The sequence below is a fragment of the Balaenoptera musculus genome, chromosome 6 (genome assembly GCF_009873245.2).
Source record: "Balaenoptera musculus isolate JJ_BM4_2016_0621 chromosome 6, mBalMus1.pri.v3, whole genome shotgun sequence".
Classification (NCBI taxonomy): Eukaryota; Metazoa; Chordata; class Mammalia; order Artiodactyla; family Balaenopteridae; genus Balaenoptera; species Balaenoptera musculus.
Window position 1 is genome coordinate 47635534 of NC_045790.1, and position 25964 is coordinate 47661497.

General features: G+C 39.8%; 2 protein-coding genes across 6 annotated transcripts in view; one reads left to right on the forward strand and one right to left on the reverse strand.

The window, feature by feature from the left end:
• The first annotated feature begins 14396 nt into the window (after positions 1 to 14396).
• Positions 14397 to 19402, forward strand: RPS6 (ribosomal protein S6). Its single transcript, XM_036856764.1, has 6 exons — positions 14397 to 14521; positions 15044 to 15175; positions 15694 to 15904; positions 16087 to 16233; positions 18987 to 19144; positions 19262 to 19402. The coding sequence occupies exons 1-6, from the start codon at positions 14516 to 14518 to the stop codon at positions 19355 to 19357; spliced, it is 750 nt and encodes a 249-aa protein (XP_036712659.1). The 5' UTR covers positions 14397 to 14515; the 3' UTR covers positions 19358 to 19402.
• A 284-nt stretch (positions 19403 to 19686) lies between these two features.
• Positions 19687 to 25964, reverse strand: part of DENND4C (DENN domain containing 4C) — a 131296-nt gene continuing 125018 nt past the window's right edge. For 3 of the 5 annotated variants that reach the window (XM_036856759.1, XM_036856761.1, XM_036856762.1), the window contains 3 exons: positions 24862 to 25012; positions 23313 to 23377; positions 22938 to 23074 (listed from right to left, as the gene is read on the reverse strand). In XM_036856759.1, coding sequence (XP_036712654.1) covers positions 22938 to 23074; positions 23313 to 23377; positions 24862 to 25012 — 353 coding nt within the window. Of the gene's footprint in view, positions 23075 to 23312; positions 23378 to 24857; positions 25013 to 25964 lie in introns of those variants that run through there. The other 2 variants (XM_036856758.1, XM_036856763.1) reach the window with 2 other exon arrangements.

The following is a 25964-nucleotide window of genomic DNA, read 5'->3' on the forward strand; positions in this document are numbered from 1 at the left end:
ATAACCTTTCTCAGTAATCCAGGTGCAGGATGATATGGGCATGACTAAGACATGCATTCATTCTTTTGCATCTTTTACATAATTACTGAATATGCAATGGGCCCTAGACAGTTTTCTAGGTGGCAAGGATAACATCGTAAGCAAAGCAGATGCTGTCTCTGCCCTCACACAACTTGCAGTCTAGGGGGAAAGTCAGAGATTAGATATTGCATAAATAATTCATTACAGTTGTGCCACATGCTCTGAAAAAGTACAAGTCCCATGACAACAGAGAGCAGTGGATGTGATCTTGTCTGAGGGTGTCGGGGAAAAGGCTTCCCCGAGGAAGTGAATTCTAAGCTGAGAGAAGTGAAGGTTGAGGCAGGGGTAAAGGAATTGAATAAGGAATGCGACGGAGATATAAAATAGGAGTTGTGATAGATTGCGCTATGGATTTGAGATACTTGATGCGCTTTCCCAACCCACAGATATGGGACTTGACTTTGTCATTGGCTATGGAAAATGAAATGTGCATGGAACTGATTTGTCCACGACTGAGCAGAGGCTTTGAAACTGATTCATAGTCCTGCCATTCCTCATTTCCCTTTGCCATACCCCATATTGGGACTGCCTCTTCAGCCTGGATCCCAGAAAGAAGACACCGAGAGCAGAAAAGAGCTGGAGTCAACTCACGGCCAACTCATAACTTGAGCAAAAAATGTAACTTGTGCTGTCAACCACTGAAATCGAGGGGAATTGTTTCTTACCCCAGAATAACCTAATGAAGCCTGACAAATACAGAAGGAGAATTAATAAAACTTAACTACCGATTAGAGGCAGGACATGAAAGAGTGGGGGGAAAACAGAAGAGAACTTCAAACAGTGTAGCCTGAGTGATCAGAAGATGGCTAGGTTACTAACCCAAAAGGGAAGATGAGAGGGAAAATAATGATTTAGGCTTTGATGTGTTGAATTAAAGGGCAGGCTGAACATCTAGGAAGATATATTCTTTCAGCAACTGGAAAGGCAAATCAGGAGACCAAGGATAGGTCAGGATTAGAGAGAAAGACTTGTGCATCATGACTATAAAAGTGATACCTCAGAGCTCTGGGGTAAGTGAGCTCACCGGGGCTCAGGAGGGAAAGAGCGTGGAGGCTGGCAGAGGGCATATCCTTGGTCGTGCCTGCATTTTCAGAGGCCTGAGTGACAAGGAGGCACAAGTCCTGGCAGACGAGGAGCAGGCATGCTGGGTTGAGAAGTAATCAAGGATGCAACACCACCTACAAAGCAGCCTTGCCCCCCAAAATAGTGAACCTAAACCAGATCAAAACTCTAGCTCTCACTACCAATTCACAGGAGGTGAATCACCTGGAGATCTTGTTAAAAATGTTAAAAATGCAGATTCTGATTCAGTAGGTCTTGAGTGGGGTCCAAGATTCTGCATTTCTAACAAACTCCCAGGTGATGCAGATGCCGCTGGTCCATGGGCCGTATTTTAGAAACAAGGCTTTGGGAACGGAAGAAATGACAACACGCAGATGCAGTCAATAAAATGCAGATTGAGGGAAACCCTTCACAACAACCTCACTTCTTAAAACAAAAAATGGGGAGGAAACCTATAGATTTTCTATAGAGGCATAACAACCAATTGCAATCCTTTGTTTAGATCCTAAATCAGAGTATAAACAAATGTTTTTTAGAGCAATTGTGGAAATGTGAACACCTGATATTTGATATTGGGGAAATTATTGCTGACCGAGGAGGTGTGGTAATGGTATGATTATGTTTTAAAAGGTGATTCTTCAAAAGGCTACATACTTTATGATTCCATTTTTATGACATTCTGGAAAAGGTAAAACTAAGGAATAAAAATCGATCTGTGGTTGCTTGAGGATGGGAGAGGGAGTTCACTGCAAAGGGACATGTATCCTGATTGTGGTGGTTACCTGACTGAATGAGTTTCTAAAACCTCAGAACTGTACCTTAAAAAGGAAAATTTTACTTCGTGTAAATTATACCTTGATAAACAGGACCAAAACCAAAAACCAGAAAACAAAACAAAACAAAACAAAAACAAAAAAGGGACATTATTATTTAGAGATACATACTGAAATATTTACAGACAAAATATATCTGAGATTTGCTTTGAGATTATGGGGAAGGGTGTTGGTTTGGTGGTACAGATGGAACAACGCTGGCTTTAAATGGATTATTATTGAACCTGAGTGGTTGAACCTGGATGGTAGACACGTAAAACTAGTCTCTTTACTTTGTATGTGTTTAAAATTTACCATAATAAAAAGTTCGAAAACAATTAAACGAGCAAAGGGCTTCATTAAATGGGGTGTCCCCATAAGCACCCATGTAGCCGAGAGCACCAGAAAGGCAGCTTGGGGAGCAAGTGCTGGGGGGTTCGGCCTTTACCAGTGGGTACCCTTAAAGCAGCAGTTCCGGTCAAACCTGTGATCGTTCCCTGTCCCCTTCATTCCCAAGGGCACAGACCTAGCAGAGAGGCTACCCTCGCCTGAGGAAGCGATTGGAAAGTGGCCTGAAGGGTACCCTCTCAGGCCTCTGCGTGAGAAGGCCCTTTCACCAAGGGAAGCTTTGGTAAACAAGCTGTCAGCAGCCTGGGTGGGCTCCAGGTGGTGCTGTGGCCACAGACTCTCTGGAACTAGGAAGCTCGAAAGGTCAGGGACTGGTCAGTGTCACACCTCACCGTCCAGGGTGCCCCTTGGGGCTGGGCTCTGTGGCTGCTGAGATGTGCCCGGAGGGGGCCTCTGGCATGTCAGAGACATCACGCCTACTCACAGTGGCCTATACACTTCATGCTTCCTTCTCTCTGCCTTGTCTTCAGCCCTTCCAACACCAGGAAACACCTTGGGGAAATGGAAGCAGCAGGAGTCAAGGGGGAGGAGGCCAGGTTGGGGTAAAACGTGAGTAAAGGGTAGATGAAATTTACTTGGTAGAGAGAAATGGTACCCAACTGGGCAGGAGCTTGAAGAAGGGTTATGGGATGGTCCTCTATTACAGGAGGGCCTTGAGCAAATTTTAACGCCCAGGTAGAGAAACAGATTGAAAATGTAAAAGAAAAAAAAAGGGTGATTAATGAGACCAGATCCTGAAGGAGCTGCAAAGAGGTGGAATGCAATTTGCCTGGAGAGAAGGGACAGCATGGAGTAGACACGTATTGTTTTGTCCCAGAATCCCCTCCTTTTCTGGGACCTTCTGCCTCTTCAGTGAGGTCTGCCCACCTCCCACATTCCGCTGCCCTCACCTCCATTCAGATGGCTACCATAGGAACAGCCGTGGCAATACGCTGTGACCCGACTCCGTGGCTAGAGTTCATTGGTCCAAGAGTGGGTCTTGGCTCAAGCTGACTAATCAGAATGCACCCATGGGAACTTGGAATCAGAGCTGAGCTCTTCCAGCTCCATCTGGCTGCCTGAAGGAATAGAGATTTGAACTGAGGCACTATTGGTAACTTGTTCCAATGGATGGAGATGTAGGCAGAACTGGTACACAGCATAAGAGAATGATGAAGCAGTTCCAAAGAGAACTGTATAGATAAGAGCCAGTCCAGATGGAAAAGAAGTCCCTGACTCCAGCTCTGCCCAGGGATCTAGCTACATCCAAATGTTCCCAAGATACCCTGGAACCTTTATAGTAAAGTTGCATTTTTGCTTAAGCTAATTTGGATAGGATTTCTGTGACTTAAAACTAAGTGTCCTAACAGAACTCTGTGCTGAGAAAGAAGGGAATATGGAGTATATATACAAATGTCTGGACACATTTTGAGGGTGAGAGAAAATTGAAGCAGTTCATACTTCTGAGAAAAAAGTGGCAGGATACATTGTCTACTGAAAGAAGGAGGTCCAGGTAAGAGGTCAAGGGCTTTAAAGAAAGCGGAGAAGACTGGAGCCAATGAGAAGATCATCCTTTTTTTTTACTAAATTCTCTGATCATTTTAATAGTTGGAGGCAAGAATCTAAAATGTAATATGTTCTGTAGATGGAGACAGTCATTGCCCAGAAGCTTGCAGACTAGACACCAAGAAGAGCCACAGATCTTTAATCTTTCTCATTAGCAATGCAGCCTGGGGAACAAATGATGAGAAGTTAAGGGATGTTTGACACTCCTAGAAATATCTGATGATTCCCAAAATGAGTGAACCCACCACAAGGGCTGGGATTTCTCTTCACATGAAAAAGTTTCTAGTGTATTTTAGGATGAGCATTTTGAAGAAACCTTTGCCAGGATTTGCAGCGACAATTTTAGAGAATAATTTTGGGCACCTCCTTGCAGATATCAACTAACTACAAACAACTCGTGGATTTTCATCCTGGTGACCTTTCCAGCCAGTCAATTAGGAACAAGAAGTGGATGGGGCCCAGGCTGTCTCTGAGCCACGGCTCTCCCTGCCCTCTCTCTGCTACTTCTGGGGTCTGTGTGGTTTCCTACTGGATGATGTCCTCGACTAGATTAAATCCCACTCTCAACTTCCACCCATGGAAGAAACTGCTGGAACCCCAGTGCCAGTTTTTGCTAGAATTGCCATCTGAAGTTCTTGAGCCCAGAAGGTATGTTCTTGGTACGCCTCCCCAAGGCTGTCCATCATCTGAATCAATCCACAGCACCTCAACACCAAGCTCAGCCTTCGATCTCCTCCTTGTAGCAAGGTCAGTCTGGGTTGGAACCCTCAGGGAAAGCCTACCCAAAGCAGCACAACTTGGGAGATGGGAAAGGAAGGCATTGCTGGGAGTGAGAGTGACACAAGTAAAGTTAGAGGGACATGGGTAATGACAGGTGATGATGTGGTGTCAGGGATGATGAAGATAACTAACACTCATTGAGAGTCTACTGTGCACCCAGAAAGGTTTAACTTTTTTCATGTATCAGTTCATTTATCCCCAACAAGAACTCTGTGAGGAAGGTATTACCACCATTTTACAGATGGGCAAACTAAGGAACCGAGAGAGTGAATAAGTTGTCCAAGGTTACATAGCTATTAAAGTATGAAAATACATGGGACAGGGACTTCCCTGGTGGTCCAGTGGGTAAGACTCCATGCTCCCAACGCAGGGGGCCTGGGTTCTATCCCTGGTCGGGGCACTAGATCCCACGTGCGTGCCACAACTAAGAGTCCGCATGCCGCAACTAATAGATCCTCCATGCCAAAACGAAAATCCCACACAGCCAAAATAAGTAAAATAAATATTTTTAAAAAAGAATGAAAATACATGGGACAAAAAGAAGATTGCCCCATAGAGTGAATTGATCTGATAAAAAAACAAGATTTATTCTTGCATTTTTCCTGTCATCCCCTTTCCTTCCTGCCCACCACCAAATATTTAATAAACATATGCCAGAGCTTGTTTTCCACAACACTGCAAAAACAGCCCTTAGTCCCTGACCCAAGGGGTGAGAAATCCATTGTAATTCTTGCTCCTGGATATAGTTACAGAAATATTGGCAAGGAGTTTTCCTAGCTTCATTTCTTTGATTTAACTTCCTTTCCCAAACACAGCATGGCATGTTTTAAAATTAGTCTCTTCCTATGAGTAGAAATTGCCCTTGAAATTTAGTTTTTTCTGTCTAAATGATCTTTTTTTCCTGTTTTCTTGACTGGAGCCAAATATGAGACAGCTTCCTGAAAGGCACAAGCTCATTTCCTCCCTTTACTACTTCTCTTCCTTCCTGTGTTTCCCTTTGGAAAGTATCTCCTTCCCCAAACACACTTGAAAAACTCACTTGCTCAGTGAGTTAGGGGAAATTTTACCTTTACTGATTGCTTTCAGGATTACTTTAACTCGGTGTTACTGAATACAAATTCTATCCTGTTTAGTCAGGCTTCTCATGGTTGAGAGACTCTACCTTTGGGCCCTGTTAGGAGTTGGATTGTGTCCCTCACAAAGTCTTATGTAGAAGTCCTAACCCCCAGTATTTCAGAATATAACTGTATTTTGAAGATTGGGTCTTTAAAGAGGTAATTCAGTTAAAATGAGGTTATTAGGAAGGGCCCTAATTCAATATGACTGGCGTCCTTAGGAGAAGAGGAGATTAGGACCCAGACACACACAGAGGAAAGGCCATGTGAAGACACAGAGAGAAGATGGCCATCTAAAAGCCAAGGAGAGGCCTCAGAAGAAACCAATCCTGCTGACACCTTGGTCTCAGTCTTCTAGCTCCATCCAGAATTGTGAGAAAATAAATTTCTGCTGTTTAGCCACCGAGTTTGTGGTATTTTGTTATGGCAGCCCTAGCAAATGAATATGGGCCCCCTCTCAAACTCACCTTTTTCACTGAGTCAAACACTCAGCCTCCGAACCTGTATACCTAACAGCCTGTTGGCTATCTCTACTTATATATCCCATAGACGATTAACACTCAGTGTTAACACATTTCCTCCCACCCCTCAGCCCCTGACAATCACCATTCTTATCCTATTTCTGTGAGTTCAGCTCTCTCTCTCTCTCCTTTTTTTTTTTTTTTTTTTTTTTTTTAGATTTCACATATAAGTGAGGTCATATAGTATTTGTCTTTCTCTGTCTGATTTATTTCACTTAGCATAATGCCTTCAGGATCCATCCCTGTTGTTGCAAATGGCAGAAATTCCTTCTTTTTATGGATGAATAATATGCCATTATAGATAGATACATTTCCTTGCCTTTTTTTTTTCCCTTTGGCCATGCCGCATGGCTTGCAGAATCTTAATTCCCTGACCGAGAATTGAACCCATGCTCTCAGCAGTGAAAACACCAAGTCCTAACTACTGGACTGGCAGGGAATTCCCAATAGATACATTTTCTTTATCCACTCATCTGTCAATGGACACTTAGGCTGTTTCCCTGTCTTGCCTATTGTAAATAATGCTGCAATGAACGTGTGGGTGCAGATATCTGTTCAAGGTCCTGTCAGTTCCCAGGGATGATGAGATTACTTTCAGAATTGCAGTCTTGCTGGGTTAGAGCCAGTTATGTGATGTTGCTGGGTCTCCAGGGGGGTCCGTGGCTGGCGGGCGTGTTATTAGGGGCTGGGGCAGGCGTGGATCCTGTCTGGTCACCGGGTAAGGGACTGCCTCCAGTACCTTGTTCAATATGGTGGTGCTGGGAGAAGGGTCTGCTTCACATTCCGCAGCTGGGTCCTCAGACAGCAGCCTATCACCAGGTGCTTGGAGGTAGTTCCCACCTGGTAATTGGATGAAACCCTGGGTGGACCTGCTAATTGGATGAATCCCTGGGTGGGCAGCACTGGTTCTGGATTGTGAGAGGGGCTGAAACCGAGGCCCAGGGCTATTTCAGGTTTCAGTGAGGTCTGCAGACCTGGCTCCGGAGGCATGGATTGGCAGGTCTCCCGCCAGGGCCCCCGGTGGGCTGGACGGCTCCACGGCCGTGGCCACAGGGGCTGGAACCAAGTATAGGGCCATTTCATGATCTCTGGGGCATAGAGCGTCTGCTGCTTGGTCCTTCTGTCAGCAGGACTGTTCACTGACTGTGGCTAAGACGGACTGGAGGCCAGTTCAAAGTTATTTCAAAATCTACATTTTGACCGAGTTTGACAGGCTTACTTGCAAGGGCTCTCGGATCACAGCCGAGAGTGGCTAGAGCCAGTTCACGGGCCACTTCAGGATCCATAACCAAGACTGAGGTCTGTATGCCTACTGTCCAATGCATGGGTGGGCGTGACTCCTTCTGGGTCCCATAGCCTATGGTGCTGGTGACAGAACCAAAGCCAAATGGGGTGGTAGCTGAGTCCTCAGATATGGAGCTGTTTTGGGTCTGTGATGGGTGAAGTCAGCACCCTGGGTTCAGGCCTTCCTTCTCAAAATATCTCTCCTGGTCTTGGACTGCACCAAGATTTCACAATCTACCTGGGTCCCAAAGCTGCCACAAAGGCACTTTTTTTCCTGATGGATGCTGAATTATTGTTGTTGGTAGGAGGGTTATGAGCAAGAAAGTATTATTCAGCCATCTTGCTGATGTTAATTCTTTGAATATTCCTTTTATAAACTTTTGATGTCTATGTGAATGTTGTAAATTTTTTATTGATGTGTAATTTACTTAAAATATTATATTAGTTTCAGGTGTACTACATAATAATTCGGTATTTTTATACATTACAAAATAATCACCATAATAAGTCTAGTTACCAGCTGTCACCATACCAAGTTATTACAATATTATTGACTATATTCCATTTCCTATACATTACATCCCTGTGACTTATTTATTTTATAATTGGAAGTTTATACCTCAATCTCCCTCACCTATTTCATTCATGCCTCTTACCCACCTCCCCTCTGGCAACCACTAGTTTATTCTCTGTATCTATGAGTCTGTTTCTGTTTTGTTGCATTTGTTTGTTTGTTTTGTTTTTTAGATTCCACATAAGAATGAAATCATATGGTATTTGTCTTTCTGTGTCTGACTCATTTCACTTAGCATAATACTCTCTAAGTCAATCCAAGTTGTCGCAAATGGCAAGGTTTCATTCTTTTTGTGGCTAATATTACGTTGTATATATACCACATCTTCTTTATCCATTCATGTATTGATGGACACTTGGGTTGCTTCCATTTCCTGGCTATTGTAAATAATGCTGCAGTGAACATAGGGGTGCATATATCTTTTCAAATTAGTGTTTTTGTTTTCTTTAGAAAAATACCCAGAAGAGGAATTGCTGGATCATATGGTAGTTTATTTTTAATTTTTTGAGGAACCTCCATACTGTTTTCCATAGGGGCTGCACCAATTTACATGCCCGCCAACAGTGCATGAGAGTTCCCTTTCCCTCCACATGTTCACTAACACTTGCTATGTGTTGTCTTTTTGATAATAGCCATCTGAAAGATGTGAGATGATATCTCGTCATGGTTGGGATTTGCATTTCCTTGGTGATTAGTGATGTTGAGCATCTTTTCATACGCCTGTTGGCCATCATTATGTCTTCTTTGGAAAAATGTCTATTCATGTCCTCTGCCCATTTTTAATTTTTTTTTTGATGTTGAGTTAAATGAGCTCTTTGTATATTTTGGATATTAACCAATTATGGGATATATTGTTTGTAAATATCTTCTCTCATTCAGTAGGCAGACTTTTCATTTTGTTGATAGTTTCTTTCACTGTGCAAAAGCTTTTTAGTTTGGTGCAGTATTTATTTTTACTTTTGTTTCCCTTGTCTGAGGAGACACATCCAAAAAAAATAAGTATTGCTAAGATCAATATCAAAGAGTATACTGCCTATGTTTTTTTCCTAAGAGTCTTATGAAATGTATGGTTTTAGGTCTTCCATTTAAGTCTTTAATTCATTTTGAGTTTGTTTTTTTATATGGTGTGAGAAAGTAGTCCAGTTTCTTTTGCATGTAGCTGTCCCATTTTCCCAACACCATTTATGAAGAGGCTGTCTTTTTCTCATTTTATATTCTTGTCTCCTTTGTCATAGATTAACTCACCATGTACATGTGACTTTATTTCTGGGCTCTCTATTCTGTTCCATTGATCTATATGCCTGTTTTTGTGCCAGTACCATACAGTTTTGATTACTGTAGCTTTGTTATATTTTGAAATCAGGGAGCATGATGCCTCCAGCTTTGTTCTTCTTTCTCATGATTGTTTTGACTATTCAGAGTCTTTTATGTTTCCACACAAATTTTAGAATTATTTGTTTTAGTTCTGTGAAAAATGACTTTGGTGTGTTTTTTTTGGTTTTTTGTTTTTAATTTGGCTGCACTGTGCAGCTTGCAAGATCTTAGTTCCCCAACCAGGGATTGAACCCGGGCCCTGGCAGTGAAAGTCCTAACCACTGGACTGTCAGGGAATTCCCTGACTTTGCTATTTTGATAGGGATTGCATTGAATCTGTAGATTGCCTTGGGAAGTATGAATTGATTGATTGATTCTTTCTAATGTATTTTTTATTTCCGTTATTGTATTCTTCAGCTCTGCTTGGTTCTTCTTTATATATTTTTACTCTGTTAAACTTCTCACTGTGTTCATCCAGTCTTCTCCCAAGCTCACTGAGCATCTTTATGGTCATTACCTTGAACTGTTTATCAAGTAGATTGCTTACCTTTACTTTGTTTAGTTCTTCTTCTGGAGTTTTGTCTTGTTCCTTTGTTTGGGCACGCTGGTAGGTGGGGCTGGCCAACAGCCTGATTGGCTACTAGACCTTACCTCATGCAGTGGCTGCTGGTCCACTGGTGGGTCACAGTGTGGCTAGTTACATGGCCCAGGAGGTCCAGGGGCTGGTACGCATCTGCTGGTGGGTGGGGCCAGGCCCTGGCACTAATAGGCTTGAGGGAAAACTAAAGGAGAGATTTGTGACAATTGGTAAAATTTTATGGGCTGTGTAGTAGAATGTATTGCCTAAATAATAAGTTCTACATGTGATAATGGTATTGAGGCTATGTAGCAGAATATCCTTATTCTTAGGAGATACATCCTTAAGTATTCAGAAGAGAAATACCATGGTGTTTGTAATTTAATTTCAAATGGCTCAGAAAAAAATAGTATATGTGTGCATATACATATAATAAATAAATGTGTGTGTATATATATATATTTATATATATATGTATTATATATTATCCAAAACAACAAAATACTTAGGAATAAAATTAATCAAGGAGGTAAAAGACTTGCATACTGAAAACTGCAAAACAGTGCTGAAATAAATTAAAGAAAACCTAAGTAAATGGAAAGAAATATCATGTTCATGAGTTGAAAGAGTTTAATGAGTTTAATTTTGTAAAACTGGCAATACTCCCCAAATTGATCTATGGATTAAATGCAATCCCTATCAAAATTCCAAGAGCATATTTTGCATAAACGAGCATAAGATTCATATGGAATTACAAGGGATTCCCAAAGAACTAAAACAATCTTGAAAAAGTCAAGGACCCCACCTCCTGATTTTGAAACTTACTACAAATCTACAAATCAAAACAGTGTGGTATTGGCATAAGGATAGATATATAAATCAATGGAATAGATTTGAGAGGCCAGAAGTAAGCTCATACATCTATTGCCAGTTGATTTTCAACAAGGGTGCCAAGATCATTAAATGAGGGAAAGGATAGCCTCTGCAACAAATGGTGGTGGGACAACTGGATGTCTACATGCAAAAGAATGGAGTTGAACTCCCAACCTCACACCATATTAACAAAATAACTCAAAATGGATCAATGACCTAAATTCAAGAACTCAAACCATAAAATTATTGGACAAAAATATAGGGATTTTGGATTTGGCAATGGATTTGTCTCAGATATGACAATGAAAGCGTGATCAACAAAAGAAAAATTAGATAAATTGGACTTCATCAAAGTTCAAAACTATTATACATCAGTGGACATTCTCAAGAAAGTGGAAAGATATGTACATAATGGGAGAAACTATTTAGACATTATATATCCAATAAGGGTATAGCATTCAGAATATATAAAGAACTCTTACAATTCAATAACAAAACAAGCCAATTCAAATACAGGAAAAGAGCCCTTGTGCACTGTTGGTGGGATTATGAAATGGTGCAACTTCTACGGAAAACAGTATGAAGGTTCCTTAAAAAATTAAAAATAGAACTACCATATGATCCAGCAATCTCACTTCCGGGTATATATCCAAAAGAACTGAAAGCAGGGTCTTGAAGAGATATATGCATGCCTATGTTAATACCAGCAGTATTCATAATAGCTAAGAGGTGGAAGCAATCCAAATGTTCATCAACAGATGAATGGATAAATAACATGTGGTATATAAATACAATGGAATATTATTCAATCTTAAAAAGGATGGAAATCTTGTCACATGCTACAACATGGATGAAGCTTGAGGGCATGGTTAAGTGAAATGAGCCAGTCACAACAAGGCAAGTACTGCGTGATTCCAATTGTATGAAATATCTAAAGTAGTCAAATTCATAGAAACTGAAAGAAGAATGGTGGTTACCAGGGATGGGACAGGGGGGAAAAAAGAGCTGGTTAATGAGTATAGAGTTCCCATTTTGCAAGATGAAATAGCTCTGGAGATGTTTCACAACAACGTGAATATACTTAACACTACTGAACTGTATACTTGAAAATGGTTAAGATGGTAAATTTTATGTCTTTGAAAAAATGCATTAGAAAAGAAAAAAAAAAAAGCCTGAGGAATTGTCCTGGATTTTACTTTTTGCCTCATATTAACTCACTACCACTACTTCAATAAAAATAGAGCTAAAATAAAAAACAAAAAACAAAAAATGGGCAAAGGACTTGAGTAGACATATCTCCAAAGAAAATATATAAATGGCCAAACACATGAAAAGATGCTCAACATCATCAGTCATTAGCGAAATGCAAATCAAGACCACTTGAGGTACCACTTCACATCCACTAGGATGAATATAATTTAAAAAGAGAGAAAATAACAAAATAACAAGTGCATACATTTCTGGGGGGAATGTAAAATGGTTCAGCTGCTCTGAAAATCGTTTGGCAGTTCCCCTGGGAAACACAGAATTACCATGTGACCCAGCAATCCTGCTCCTATATACCCCCAAAGGACTAAAAATAGGTACTCAAACATACCAGCACTATTCACAATAGTCAAAAGCTGGAAACAGCCCAAATGTCCATCAGTGGATGAACGGATAAACAAATTGTGATTCACACATACAGTGTGATAGCATTCAATCGTAAAAAGGAATAAAACACTGATACATGCTACAACGTGGATGAACGTCAAAAATATTAGAAGGCAGACACAAAGGTCACATAGTGTATAATTCCATTTGTATTAAATATATAGAGTAAGTAAATCCACGGAGACAGTACGCAGATTGTGGCTGCCAGTAGCTGGTGGAAGGGGGGGAATGGGGAGCAATTGCTTAATGGATGCAAGGTTTCCTTTTGGGGTGATGAAAATATCTTGGCACTAGATAGAGGTGGTGATTGCACAACATTGTGAATGTGCTAAATGCCACTGAATTGTTCACGTAAAAATGAATAATTTTATGTTGTGTCAATTTCACCTTAACAAAAATTACATATACAGGATTTAAATGCATCATTTCACCGACCTTTTTACACTAACATCAGACGATCGAACAGGATTTAGCAGAATCTTTCAGCTTTGAATGTGAAGCAGGCCTAAACTCAAAACTTTGTGATACTGAAATGGAAGATGGGATGTAATAATCTTGGAAAGTAAATATTATTTTTGTTTATTTTAAACGCAGGAGTTTTTTTTCTTGAAGAAAAAATATGGAGTAAATACGTAATAGATAATAAATGTTTCTTCCTTCAGGGTACTGATTCAGGGTACTGTGGGCTTCAAAGTTAGATCACCTGGGTTCTCATTCTCAGTCTCCCAGGAATGTTCTGGAGGACTATCCGATACACTATCTTTCCTACATCTTTCTATTCTAATAAGAGTTGAATCATTGCTGATTCAAGATTTACTATAATACACTCATTCCTTCTCCCTCTGCTGGCTGGCTCCGTACTACCACACTGATAGACTAACACATAGCAGAGCTGGGGTTATGAGCCTTACTTATTAAGTACCATACACTTTGCTGCGTCCTGAGTATTCCACAGTGAAGTTAAGACATGAGCCCTGGCCTAATTTACCATCTAGTAGGGGAGGCAGACCATAAGCAAACCATTTATGTATCATGAGTAAACAGTACTATAAAGGGAAATAGTGCTACACTAGAGGAGAGGAATACAATTTCTGGTTGTGTGTTCGGGAAAGGCTTCTCTTAGGAAGGACACGCAATCTGAAAAGACTGGCATGGTATTAACGAATGGCGATAGGTGAGCTTTGGACTGTGGAAAGTTTATAAAGCCAGGTTAAGAAGTTTGGAAAGTATTTAACTGTAGTGGGAAATAAATGGTGCATTTCCAGCAAGGGAGTGATAGAATTTTGCGTTTTAAAAAGATCGCAGGGGCAAGACAGAAAGCAGGGAGACTATTTAGGAGGTACCAGGACTTGGAGTAATTACGGTTTTTGGCTTGGGTGACAGGGTAGCTGAGTGTATCATTCTGTGGTAGAACGATGACTGCAGCGGTTAGAGGACAAGCGGATGATCGAGTGTTTAAGGAAAAAACAAAGCACAGCTTTCAAGGCGTCTTGTTCTTAACAGCTGGAACCAGGGCAGGGCACGCTCCTAAATGGAAATCTTCGGACGGAGGCTGAGGTACACGACAGCCCAGGAGAGCCGAACTCCGATCCCGCTCTCCCTCTTTGGTGTCATCAGAAGCAGTGGCCGGGACCGAGCGGGGCTGCTCTCTGACCCAGAACCACGGGGGAAAGAACAAGCAGCGGAGAGACTAATCTTCGGAACTAAACCTGCGCCGCCTCACTAACACCGCCCACTGACTCCACCTCCCAACCGCTGATTAGCCCCACCCCCGGAAGTGCCGCCTACCCACGCTCACTTCCGCTATCCCAGGCGTCTGACCGTATCGCGAGAACTGGGAGAGCCTATGTGACCTGGGCTAAGCGGAAGTTGGGTCTCTTTTTCGTGGCGCCTCGGAGGCGTTCGGCCGCTTCAGAATGAAGGTGGGAACTGGTGGCGGGTGTTGCGCTAGGTTTGAATAACGTGAATCGAGCCCCAGAATACGGCGCTGCGCTCCAGAATGCTGGCTGTGGATGGAGAAGGGCCTGAGGCAGGAGAAGGATCGCTCTTTTGGGGCCGGAGCTCCTTGGGAGAGCGGATGGCGAGCGATTGCAGCTGGAGCTGTGCCGGGCTGGGAGCGCCATGGTGGCGTCTTGCCCCCCAGCCGGGATAGAGGCGGCCCTGCTGCCCGGTTGGCGGCAAGTAGGTCAGGCTTCTTGCTCCGAGAGGGTGAACGGCTGCGCAGCGCCCTTCGCCCCGGCGTCATTCCTCGAGGCTTGAAAGATGTGTCCTACTTTTAGTGCAGTGTGTCTTGCGCGGTCTTATGTACACACATGCTTTAGTGAGTAGTATCAGATTTTCTGTTAGTTGTGTGTGGGTGACAGGAAAGGCTTTTTGCAGTGGAATAACTTTTGTAGTGGTTCTGCGATGTTCATGAAGTTCTTTTCCCCCCGTTTAATTTTTAGCTGAACATCTCTTTCCCGGCCACTGGCTGCCAGAAACTCATTGAAGTGGACGATGAACGAAAACTTCGTACCTTTTATGAGAAGCGTATGGCCACAGAAGTTGCTGCTGACGCTCTGGGTGAAGAATGGAAGGTAAAAGTGGCCTTGACGGACTGCCGAGTTGAATTGTTAGAATATTTAAGAGAGATGGTAAACGCTACTGGTAATTGGCAAATGTAATGGGGTTCAAACTCGGGTTCTGTCTTCTGACCTTGGGTTTAGTTACTTCCAGATGTCACTTTATAACGTGGAGCTGTCACCTGGCAGGGTTATGTTCATGAAAAAAATACATAGTTCTTGCCCTGCAAGCTAATGGTCTCCACTTTTTTTTGAAAAGTGCCAAGAAGGGTTGTTTGATTTATTTGTGGTTCATTGATGCTTTGTTCCTTAACATAGTGTTTCTCCCCCAAGGGCTGTTAACTCTGGTAAAGCATCGGCTAGAAGTAACTTGATTGAAAGAACTTTGCTAATTAAACTTGGGAAATTGGAAGTATAGACAAAATTTAGTGACCAGAGAGAAAGCTCTTAGGTTTCAAATTGGTCTTAATGAAGTGTACTCGTTGGAGGCCACAGTCTTTTGTTCTGTAATGTGTCATTGTGTTCTCTTCCAGGGTTATGTGGTCCGAATCAGTGGTGGGAACGACAAACAGGGTTTCCCCATGAAGCAGGGTGTCTTGACCCATGGCCGAGTCCGCCTGCTACTGAGTAAGGGGCATTCCTGTTACAGACCAAGGAGGACTGGAGAAAGAAAGCGCAAATCTGTACGGGGTTGCATTGTGGATGCCAATCTGAGCGTTCTCAATTTGGTCATTGTAAAAAAAGGTGAGATTTTTATTCTTGAGTTAATTTTTGTCCACACTGATTTAAAGCTGATTGTCAATTGATTGGTTTGCAGTATCCACAGTTTGGACCAGTGGACTTGTTTTAGCAATGCCTGAACAATTTAGGGTTCTTGTTTGTAAGGAGGTTGTTGAATTAAAAGTCTGTCCATTTTTCTCTTTCAGGAGAGAAGGATATTCCTGGACTCACTGATACTACTGTGCCTCGTCGCCTGGGGCCCAAAAGAGCTAGCAGAATCCGCAAACTTTTCAATCTCTCTAAAGAAGATGATGTCCGCCAGTATGTTGTGAGAAAGCCCCTAAACAAAGAAGGTACGGGGGATTGTGCAGTTTAGGGCTTGCTTAGTTTCATTGATTCGTCGTAGCATTTTGTGTGCATGTTAGAAGATAAAAATCTGTCTACTAGTTACCTAGAATCTGAGTTTTTAGGAAAATAGTGGGGAAGAGAGTGTCAAGATGTGCAGTTGGTATGAATCCTTATTATATCCAGTGCCCTCTAGAGTGATAGAATTTTTCCTGGAAATTTGCCTTTGGTTCACTGATGTATAAGTTCATTCAGAGATAACTTATGAGACATTTTAAGTTCGTTGCTTTGGGGTTAGGAGTTGAAAGAATGACAAAACTCTGGGGTTGTTATTTAATGTGCTCTCACCCCCCCACACTTGCTTTCTTTCCATATCAGTGGTTCTAATTTTTGTGTTTACCAAAGAAATACATGCTTTCATCCACTTAAGTTGCTTTAACTTCTGGCCTTCGTTTACTTCAATTGGAATGTGCATAGCAATAGAGTTGTGAGAATTAGAAGTTGGAAAGAAACTTTATTCAAAATACCAGGGAACAAGTGTTTGGGGTTTTGGGGTTTTCATATGTATATAAATTTATTTAGGTGTAGTTGATTTACTATGTTGTGTTAATTTTGCAGTACAGCAAAGTGATTTAGTTACATGTATGTAAATTCTTTCATATTCTTTTCCACTATGGTTTATCACAGGATATTGAGTATAATTCCCTGTGCTATGCAGTAGGACCTTGTCTACTAATTCTTTTTTTTTTTAATTTTATTTATTTATTTATTTATTTATTTATTTATGGCTGTGTTGGGTCTTCGTTTCTGTGTGAGGGCTTTCTCTAGTTGCGGCAAGTGGGGACCACTCTTCATCGCGGTGCGCGGGCCTCTCACTATCGTGGCCTCTCCCGTTGCGGAGCACAGGCTCCAGACGCGCAGGCTCAGCAATTGTGGCTCACGGGCTTAGTCGCTCCGCGGCATGTGGGATCTTCCCAGACCAGGGCTCGAACCCGTGTCCCCTGCATTGGCAGGCAGATTCTCAACCACTGCGCCACCAGGGAAGCCCCTACTAATTCTATGTATAATAATTTACCTCTGAATTCCAAACTCCCAAATCCATCCCTCCCCCTTGGCAACCACAAGTCTGTTCTCTGTGAGTCTGTTTCGTACAGTTATTTGTGTCATATTTTAGATTTCACATGTAAGTGATATCATATGGTATTTGTCTTACTGTAACTTCATTTAGTATGACAATCTCTAGGTCCATCCACGTTGCTGCAAATGGCATTATGTCTTTTGTAGCTGAGTAGTATTCCATTGTATATGCCTACCACATCTTCTTTATCCCTTCATCTGTCGGTGGACATTGAGGTTGTTTCTCTGTCTTGGCTATTGTGAATAGTGCTGCTGTGAACATAGGGGTGGCGTGTATCTTTCTGAATTATAGTTTTGTCTTCTGGATGTATGCCCAGGAGTGGGAGTGCTGGATCATATGGGAACTCAATTTTTAGTTTTTTCAGGAACCTTGGTGTTCTATATTTTAAGGAGGTATATTGTTTATTCGGCAACATAACCCATCACTAGTGAGGTCTGCAGCAGCAATGCTCAGTAATGATATTTCTGTAGTAAATTGTATGAATATTTACAATAAGTGGAATAAATAGCATGTTAGTTCTGGGTTGGGTTTTCCTGACAGATCTGAAAAATTTTGTTTGGGTTTTGGTTTTCAGGACTGGGGGCTTAAATAAGCTAATACCTGGTATATGGTAAGTGCTCATTGGTCACTCATACGAAATATTTGGACACCTACTGTGTGCCAGGTATGACTTTCAGTGAAGTAACTGGCAAATATATGGTAGTTCCCTGTAGTTGCACTCCTGGAAATAACATTAGTGTACTAAGTGCTACTTAACAGACATTTGTTAACATGGTTCTTTTTTTCTTTATAATTCCAAAGGGTTTTTTATTTCAGCAGAACCTGAACTGAGCATTTAGTCTTAGAATATTTATCTGAAGCATTTATTGCTCCCAGAAGGTGTCCACAAACTAAAATCATTGCATCTGAAAAGACTGCTGTTCTGAAGCAGATTTATAATCCAGAGGATTTTGGATTATAAATCAGACAGGCTAAATGAAGATACCCTCAGGAATTCCCTGGTGGCCCAGTGGTTAGGACTCTGCTTTCACTGTGGTGGCCCAGGTTCAATCCCTGGTTGGGGACCTAAGATCCCGCAAGCCGGGCAGCACCACCAAACAAACAAATAAATAAATAAATTCATTCATTCATTCTAATGTTAAGTTTCATTCCAGATAAGCAGCCTCTGTCTTGAAAAATAGAAATATGAGCACTAATTGGGACTTCAAAGAGCATGGTGGGATGCAGTTAATGGTTTACTTAGTTTTCATGACAAGTTAAATATGCGGTTAATACTGTTTTAAAATAATGCTCATATGTCTTACGGTACAGAGAGATATAATATCCTCCCAAGACAATGTAATTGTGGAAGGGAAATCAAAGTGAACAGAAAAAAGTATGGGGTATGACTTCCAGCTGTTCAGCAAAGTAACCTATCACTTTGTTGAATTTACGTATGATCTTGAACTTGACATCCAAGCTATTGGTATAGGAAAACACTGGTCCCTAGTAAACTGTCTCATACAAATAAGTTTTCATAGGAACTACTGAGTTTGAATCTTTCTAATGCTTTAAAAATGTAAATGTGGGTCCTATTGAACAAGGGTATTATTGAAGTGATTGAGTCATTATCTAAATTTTTAGGTAAGAAACCTAGGACCAAAGCACCCAAGATTCAGCGTCTTGTTACTCCACGTGTTCTGCAACACAAACGTCGGCGAATTGCTCTGAAGAAACAGCGTACTAAGAAAAATAAGGAAGAGGCTGCAGAATATGCTAAACTTTTGGCCAAGAGAATGAAGGTAAGTCCTCAGTGCGTGTGTTGGGGGATGGGGGGATAGGCCTGGCTTTGGATTTGCATTTTTAATCCAGATAAGCTTTAACTGTGCTTTTTTTTTTTTTTTTTTGGTTTTGTTTAGGAGGCCAAAGAAAAACGCCAGGAACAGATTGCCAAGAGACGGAGGCTGTCCTCTCTGAGAGCTTCTACTTCTAAGTCTGAGTCCAGTCAAAAATGAGATGTTCTAAGAGTAACAAATAAATAAGATCAGACATCACATCTCCTTTATTGACTTTTAATTGATGATAAAATAAATGAAGGTTGAGAAACTTATAGAAGAGGAGGTACTGTATAATCTAGTGGTAGGTAAAGTCTGCAAGAGATACCTGAAAGTGATTGATTGATAATCCTTCAGATTCAGACACTGAGACTGAACTGTGATTGATAGTGGAAGAGATGGCCAGGACAGTTTCTTTGGTGGGTGGCTCAGGAAAGGACTCTTAGCATGTTCATTGGCTTTTTAGCAAGGCATGGGAACAATACAGGGGAAATAAATGACTAGGACTATTAATCTTTGATACACTTTATTTTGAGGAGTACAGTTTTTCTTAAAGATCTATACATGATACATGAAAAGTGCCCTTGTGAAGATGGACATTTATCATATGTAAAAAGGATAACTTGTTAAAAGCATAGTTAATGGATACCATTTTAAAACAGTTGACAAAGCTTTTAAAACCAGTGCAAATTTAATGCATTAACAAAGCTCTTCAACTCTACCTGTTTTTATTATATTTCACACTGCGAAGGAGTTGACTGTACCTCTTTTTAGAAACACTCTTGCATCAGTGAAGGATGCACAGAGAAAGTATACTCTTTTTTTGGCTGCAACACGCAGCTTGTGGGGTGTGGGATCTTAGTTCCCTGACCAAGGATGGAACCCAGGCCCTTGGCAGTGAGAGTGGAGTCCTAACCACTGGACTGCCAGGGAATGCCCCAAAGTATACTTTTTCTAATGTACTATGTCTGGTTTCTATAGTAATTGCAGTTAGAACCTTCATTCAAACCGTTATAGACTAGCAGGGTCTTGAAAGAAGGCACATTAGGCTTTAAAAGGGGCTCCTTTGCCAGAGTATATATTAACCACAGGTGAGTAAAATTTTCAAGTGGCTGTAACATGTAGAGACTGAAGAAGTGCTTCAGTTAAAGTGTGCATAAGAATCACCTGGGGATCTGGCTAAAAAGTGGATTATGATTCGGTAGTTTGGGGCCCCACAGTCATTAATAAGTTCTCAGGTTAGGCCAATAATAATGCCAGCCCTGAAGCAAGATTCATAGAGGACATCCCCATAGCTTTTTTTTTTTTTTAATTTGTGTACAGTTGATTTACAATGTTGTGTTACTCTCTGCTGAACAGCACCCGTATCTCTTAATGTAGTATTAAAAAGTTCAAAAGTCTTAAAGTCTTAATTGGCAGTTGACAAAGTTAGAAGTTGAACTTACAGCATTTAAAAAAAGATACCCAGTGCCAGAAGGACTGACACACTACAGTTGAATCCTAGAGGGTAACAGGCCAAAAGGCAGGTCTGGTGTAAGCCCAGAATTCTAACTAGTAGCTGGTTGATTCTAATGCATAAAACATGAGAACCACCCTGCTTTCTTATTTTGAGGAGTACAGTCACTACAGTGGACAGATAGTAAGGTGGGCCTAGACTATACTAGCTTACGAAATCTGGCAGATTTAAGAGTTTAACATTGCAAAGACATTGAACCCTATATTACTAGTGTATACCAAAAATGAAAAGGGCAACAATTGAATATCCCAAAGGTATGTCAGACTTGTTATGACTGTTAACTCATTAACTGTGCAGGTTGCTATAATCAATCTATGAAATGCAGTTAATACCAAATCTAAAACCAGTGTAAGGTTATGCTAAACAATCTGCAGTAATTTGAAAGATCGCTTTCAGAAGTTAATCAGGATTTAAGTCTCATACAGTCATTCTAGATATTTCTAAATCTATAGATAATGATTTGAAATTTATTTTTTTTTGTCTGTTTTTGCTATAAATTTCTACTCCCCTTTTTGTGGTAGGTGCAAGAAAAGGCCTTTAAGCAATTTTAATACAAATCACAGGGTTGTCTTAGTGGGAAGTGCTTTGGTAATTTAGTTCAAGTTATTGAGAACTACAGAGAAGTGGGAAAACAGGCGATACTGGAATTCTGAATATCACAAAAGCTTGAATTACTGTACACACTTCAGGAGCCTTAAAAATGTAAGACAAGCACAGCAAACTTGAGAAGTTTTCATTTTATTCAACCTTGATTTTTTTTATATGCAAAGTAATTCCAAACTTTCTGTTGGGGCAATAAGTGTTAAGTATTAAAACTAGTACCAAGTCTTAAGTTGCAAAAATATATTCTCTGAGACAGTGCAAAAGATCCATTTTTAAGGCAATGAGAATTGTACACAGTTTCTGACAAGTTCTTTCACTTAGCACTCTCACAATAAATTGAAACTAGGATTCTGCATAGGTCTTACTAACCCTGAAATGTTGGAAGACTGGTATAGTAACAATTTTTAAAAGATTATAGCAGGTAGAAAGGAGATGTGTGCTGTTAACTGTACCATTTGGAAATAATTACCAACTGATTTAGTCATCTGCATAATTACTGTAAAAGCTAGCACACACAATCATTGGCTTTTCAAACCATGCATGCAGAGAAGTAAGGCAAATTTACTGTCCCTAAGGGATGTTTTAACAAAAGGCATGATAAGTGTCAGTGAGGCATGTGAGGTCATGATTTTCTTAAACCTACTGGCAACAAGTTTAATAAGCTTTAACGTTTTAAGACTTAATTGATTCAACCTAAAAAACAGTATTTACAAATGCACAAATAATAAGTGTACAAATCTAAATTTTATACAAGAATAAAATTCTGTGTGCAGTGCAAGTTATCCCACAGGTTTTTAAAAGTGACCAATAGCAACAATTTATGTGCCTGAACAATTTCAGGCCCAAAGACATACACAAGAATTTTAATTTTGTAAATTATGAAGCTGATTAATTTCATTTAAACTATCTGGCTCATTTATTCCAATTTTAAAGCTGTTGCAAATTAACATGATACTGGGTAGAGGATGAAAGGAAGTAACTGGATATTCAAGATACAATCCATTAAGGGAGCTAATACATAACATGAAGGGTAAAAATATATATTAATTTTAAAGTCAAAGACAAGGCAGATAATTTTGAGATTAATGACTACATATGAATGTAGTAGTAGTCATTTAATAGTTGGAGACCCCCTTTCAGAAAACTTTATTGCAACATGCAATCTAAGAATTTTAATAAATATAATATGGCTGAGTAGATACACACCTACACAGCCACACGTATATACACAATACACAAATAGTTGCTCTTATAATTGAGATTTCGTTTGTTTTGGGGTTAGGCAAGTTTATATTAATTTGCCATTCCCCAAACTCAATAGCTTCAGATATAGACAAAACGCCAAGAATGAATATGGTTTCTCATTATCGAACTGCTACAAATACTGAGAAATGCAAAACCAATTTTCAGCAGATAAAAACCGTTCAGAAATTGTAAATCTTCAACATCAGTAAACCCTAGGGCATTTTAGTGGCATTTTTACCTTCTGAGATGATTCAGTATGAATTACATTTCATTATCTATTGTCCCAAGAATAACTTCATTTCAGTGTTCACCAATTTGTAATTTGAAACAAACCTTGAATGTCTCCAGATTGAATCTATTCCCCCAGTTCTGTGTCCAAAATCTAGTGAATCTTATTTAAATGAGAGGTGCTCCAAAACACTTCCTGCACCACTCCACACTGGTACTTGGTGGAGCATCAATTTTCTGCAACTTTTCAAGAATCTCTGAAGATAAACTATTGTATGCAAGTCCATACTCATTGTCAAAAGCCTCTGAAAGATATTTTCAAAAATATAGTTGGTATTTCTTAATAATAAAATAAAACAAAAGCTATGCATTTAAAAATGGTAGTCAAATCATTTTTATATACATATTTAAACTGCATATTTAAAGGCAGAAATCTTTTTAAAGGCAAATGGAGTATCTGCCCATAGCAATTAGAATTTTAAAAGTTTCTTTAGGAAATAAGACTTAAACCCCCTTTAAGGAATCCCCAGTTGACGAACTTACCAATATCAATATTCTCTCTTCCAAGAGATACTAACGATAAGAAGAGGATTTCTCTGTATAAACTCCTATAAAACAAATATTTTAAAGTTAATGGGCAAAGAGCATAAAAATACCCTATGAAGGTTTTTGAAAATGGTGAAAAAAAAACAACATTGTAAATCAACTATACTTGAAAAAAAAGAAGAAAAAAAAGATTAGGTTCTGTAGCTAACAGTAATGTATCCATCCATGTCAGGGTTCTGGTTTTGACATTACACTACAGTTATGAGATGTCACCTTTGGGAGAAGCTGGGTTAAGGGTCCCCGGAACTCTTTGTACTATCTTTGCAATTTCCTGCAAACTTACATTTCAAATTAAAAAGTTAAAAGTTAATGGGCATAAAGCTTCACATTCAAAATAATTAAAAATGGCTTATTTTAACTTTATTGTAATTATTTAGCAATATAATAGGTAACTTTTCTAATTTCTAATTCAAATTTACAAAAGCAGACTTTTGCCACATGACAAAAGAGATGAATTTCTAAGTAAGTTAGGGGTCTAAAACCCTTGGACACAAACAGTATGAAAGATGGTGTGGTCTCTACTACTTAACCCAACAGTAAAGGATAAATCACCTTTATTTGATGTGCGAACATAAAAACGTTACAAATGAAACCTTAAAAATGAGATTCGTGGCTCATTTGTTAAAAAAAGGGGAAACTTATGAACTGATTTGAGTATTTACAGAAAAAAAAATGAGAGAGTAATGCTGATTCTGATGATGCTCCATGCAGCTTTCTTTAGAAGCTTCAGAAGCCATAATATGTCATTTCTAATACTCCTTCCCTGTCCTTCAACTACAGATACTTGAAAGTGGCTGCTCTTTAGCCTGTGAAGGAGATAATCTCTACCTCAACTGTTGAGATTATAGAAGGATCTGTCCATTTTCATAATGAATTCTTGTCCTATCATTTCTGAGACTATCTTCAAAGATGCCATGACTAGAAACTTGAAGAGCACCTGGCAACACTTTATGTTTGATAGAAGGTATTATGTCTCTTTTTCTGAAGCTTCCACCACAAAATTCACTTATGCTGAGACTGGGATGAGTACTGATCCAAGCATGTGAGCAGACAATAAATAGTAAGAGGATCAGGATAGCTCCATATCGTTTGTAATTCATTGCTTCCATCATTTTCCTAAATTGTTTCTACTCCTAAACCCATATTTTTTTTTACATCTCACAGGATAAGATGCGTGACAGGACCTGAACAAGCAGTACATATGTATAACATCAATGTTAACACATTTATAGGTTTCCAGTGAATAGTAGTAATGTTTTCACAAAGACTCAGTACATTTTAGACATAAATGAATTACCTCCTAAAATTTAATCTATTTCCCAGATATTTTTATTATGTTTGTGATCAAGTATGAATGCATTTGGGTAGCACTTTTTAAGACAATCAGATGTTCTACAATGAGTGTTTCTTTTACAACTAGAGATAGTTTTAAAAATCATTTTTAAAATACCATGAAATTATTTCGAGTGGCATCAGGTACCATTACCTTTGTCTTTTCATGTCTCCCTTCATTTGTTGTGAAAGCAGGTTGATGGGTTTAAGAACATCATTATGTTGAATACTCTGCCTGATGGTTTCTACTAAAGCGCTTGTTGCTTGTTGTTCCTCTGACAGGAGAGACAATTTCTTTTCAGAATCTAATAATAAGAACACAGTAAAAGAATACATTTAGTCACTCTAATTATTAAAGAAGTTTTTTTTCAGATTTGTATCATTTTTTATTCAACACCACCTCCCCATCACAAGTAAAATTATGTAGCGATGTGACCAGCTAAAAAATATTTTTCTTGCTTTCTTCAGATAGGAGAGGCCTGTCCCTTTGCCCTTTTCCTGAACTTAGGGCTTCCTGCTTGAGGCTGGAATGTGATATCTTGTACTCCAGCAGCCATCCTGTGACCATGAATCTTTCCTGATGGAAAAGCAGACAAAGCATAAGGAGCCTGGGTCCCCGATGACAGAGGAGTTGCCTACCAGTCCTGGAGTGTCTACTTCATAAATTCTTCATGTGAGAGAATAATCTTTACCTGTTTAAGATTCTGTTGTTTTCTATTAAATACAGTAGCATATAATCCTAATTGATACAAGGGTAATTCTAGAATTATTAAGAACAAATATTTATACAGATTTCATATATTACAAAAGTGCTTCAGTGGTATACTTGAATCATAGTAACATTAAAAATACACAAAATCAACAATGTGAGCTTGGCCCAGAAAAAGGGAAAACTTTAATACTGTAGGTAATCCCAGCAGCCATACAATTTTATTACACCCACATTAGTTGAGATGGAACTATGTATCCAAAAGTTCCCCAGTCAGCCTCATTTTAAGTGTCTGTCATAAAGCAAGTTACTGTAATTTTCATACAATCCAGCCCCTTAATAAAGGCAACTAGTAATATTTCATTTGTGTTCAACCATAGAAATAGCAAAGTTCTCTGTTACAATACAAGAGGAAATAATGGCTGCTACTAGGTTTTGATCCTAGTTTTTCTACCTGCTAAATAGATTTGATTTTCATGTTATGTTGTGATTTTAGAGCATAACCGAAATATAATCTGCAACTTCACTATTGCTCCTTAATTCACAGA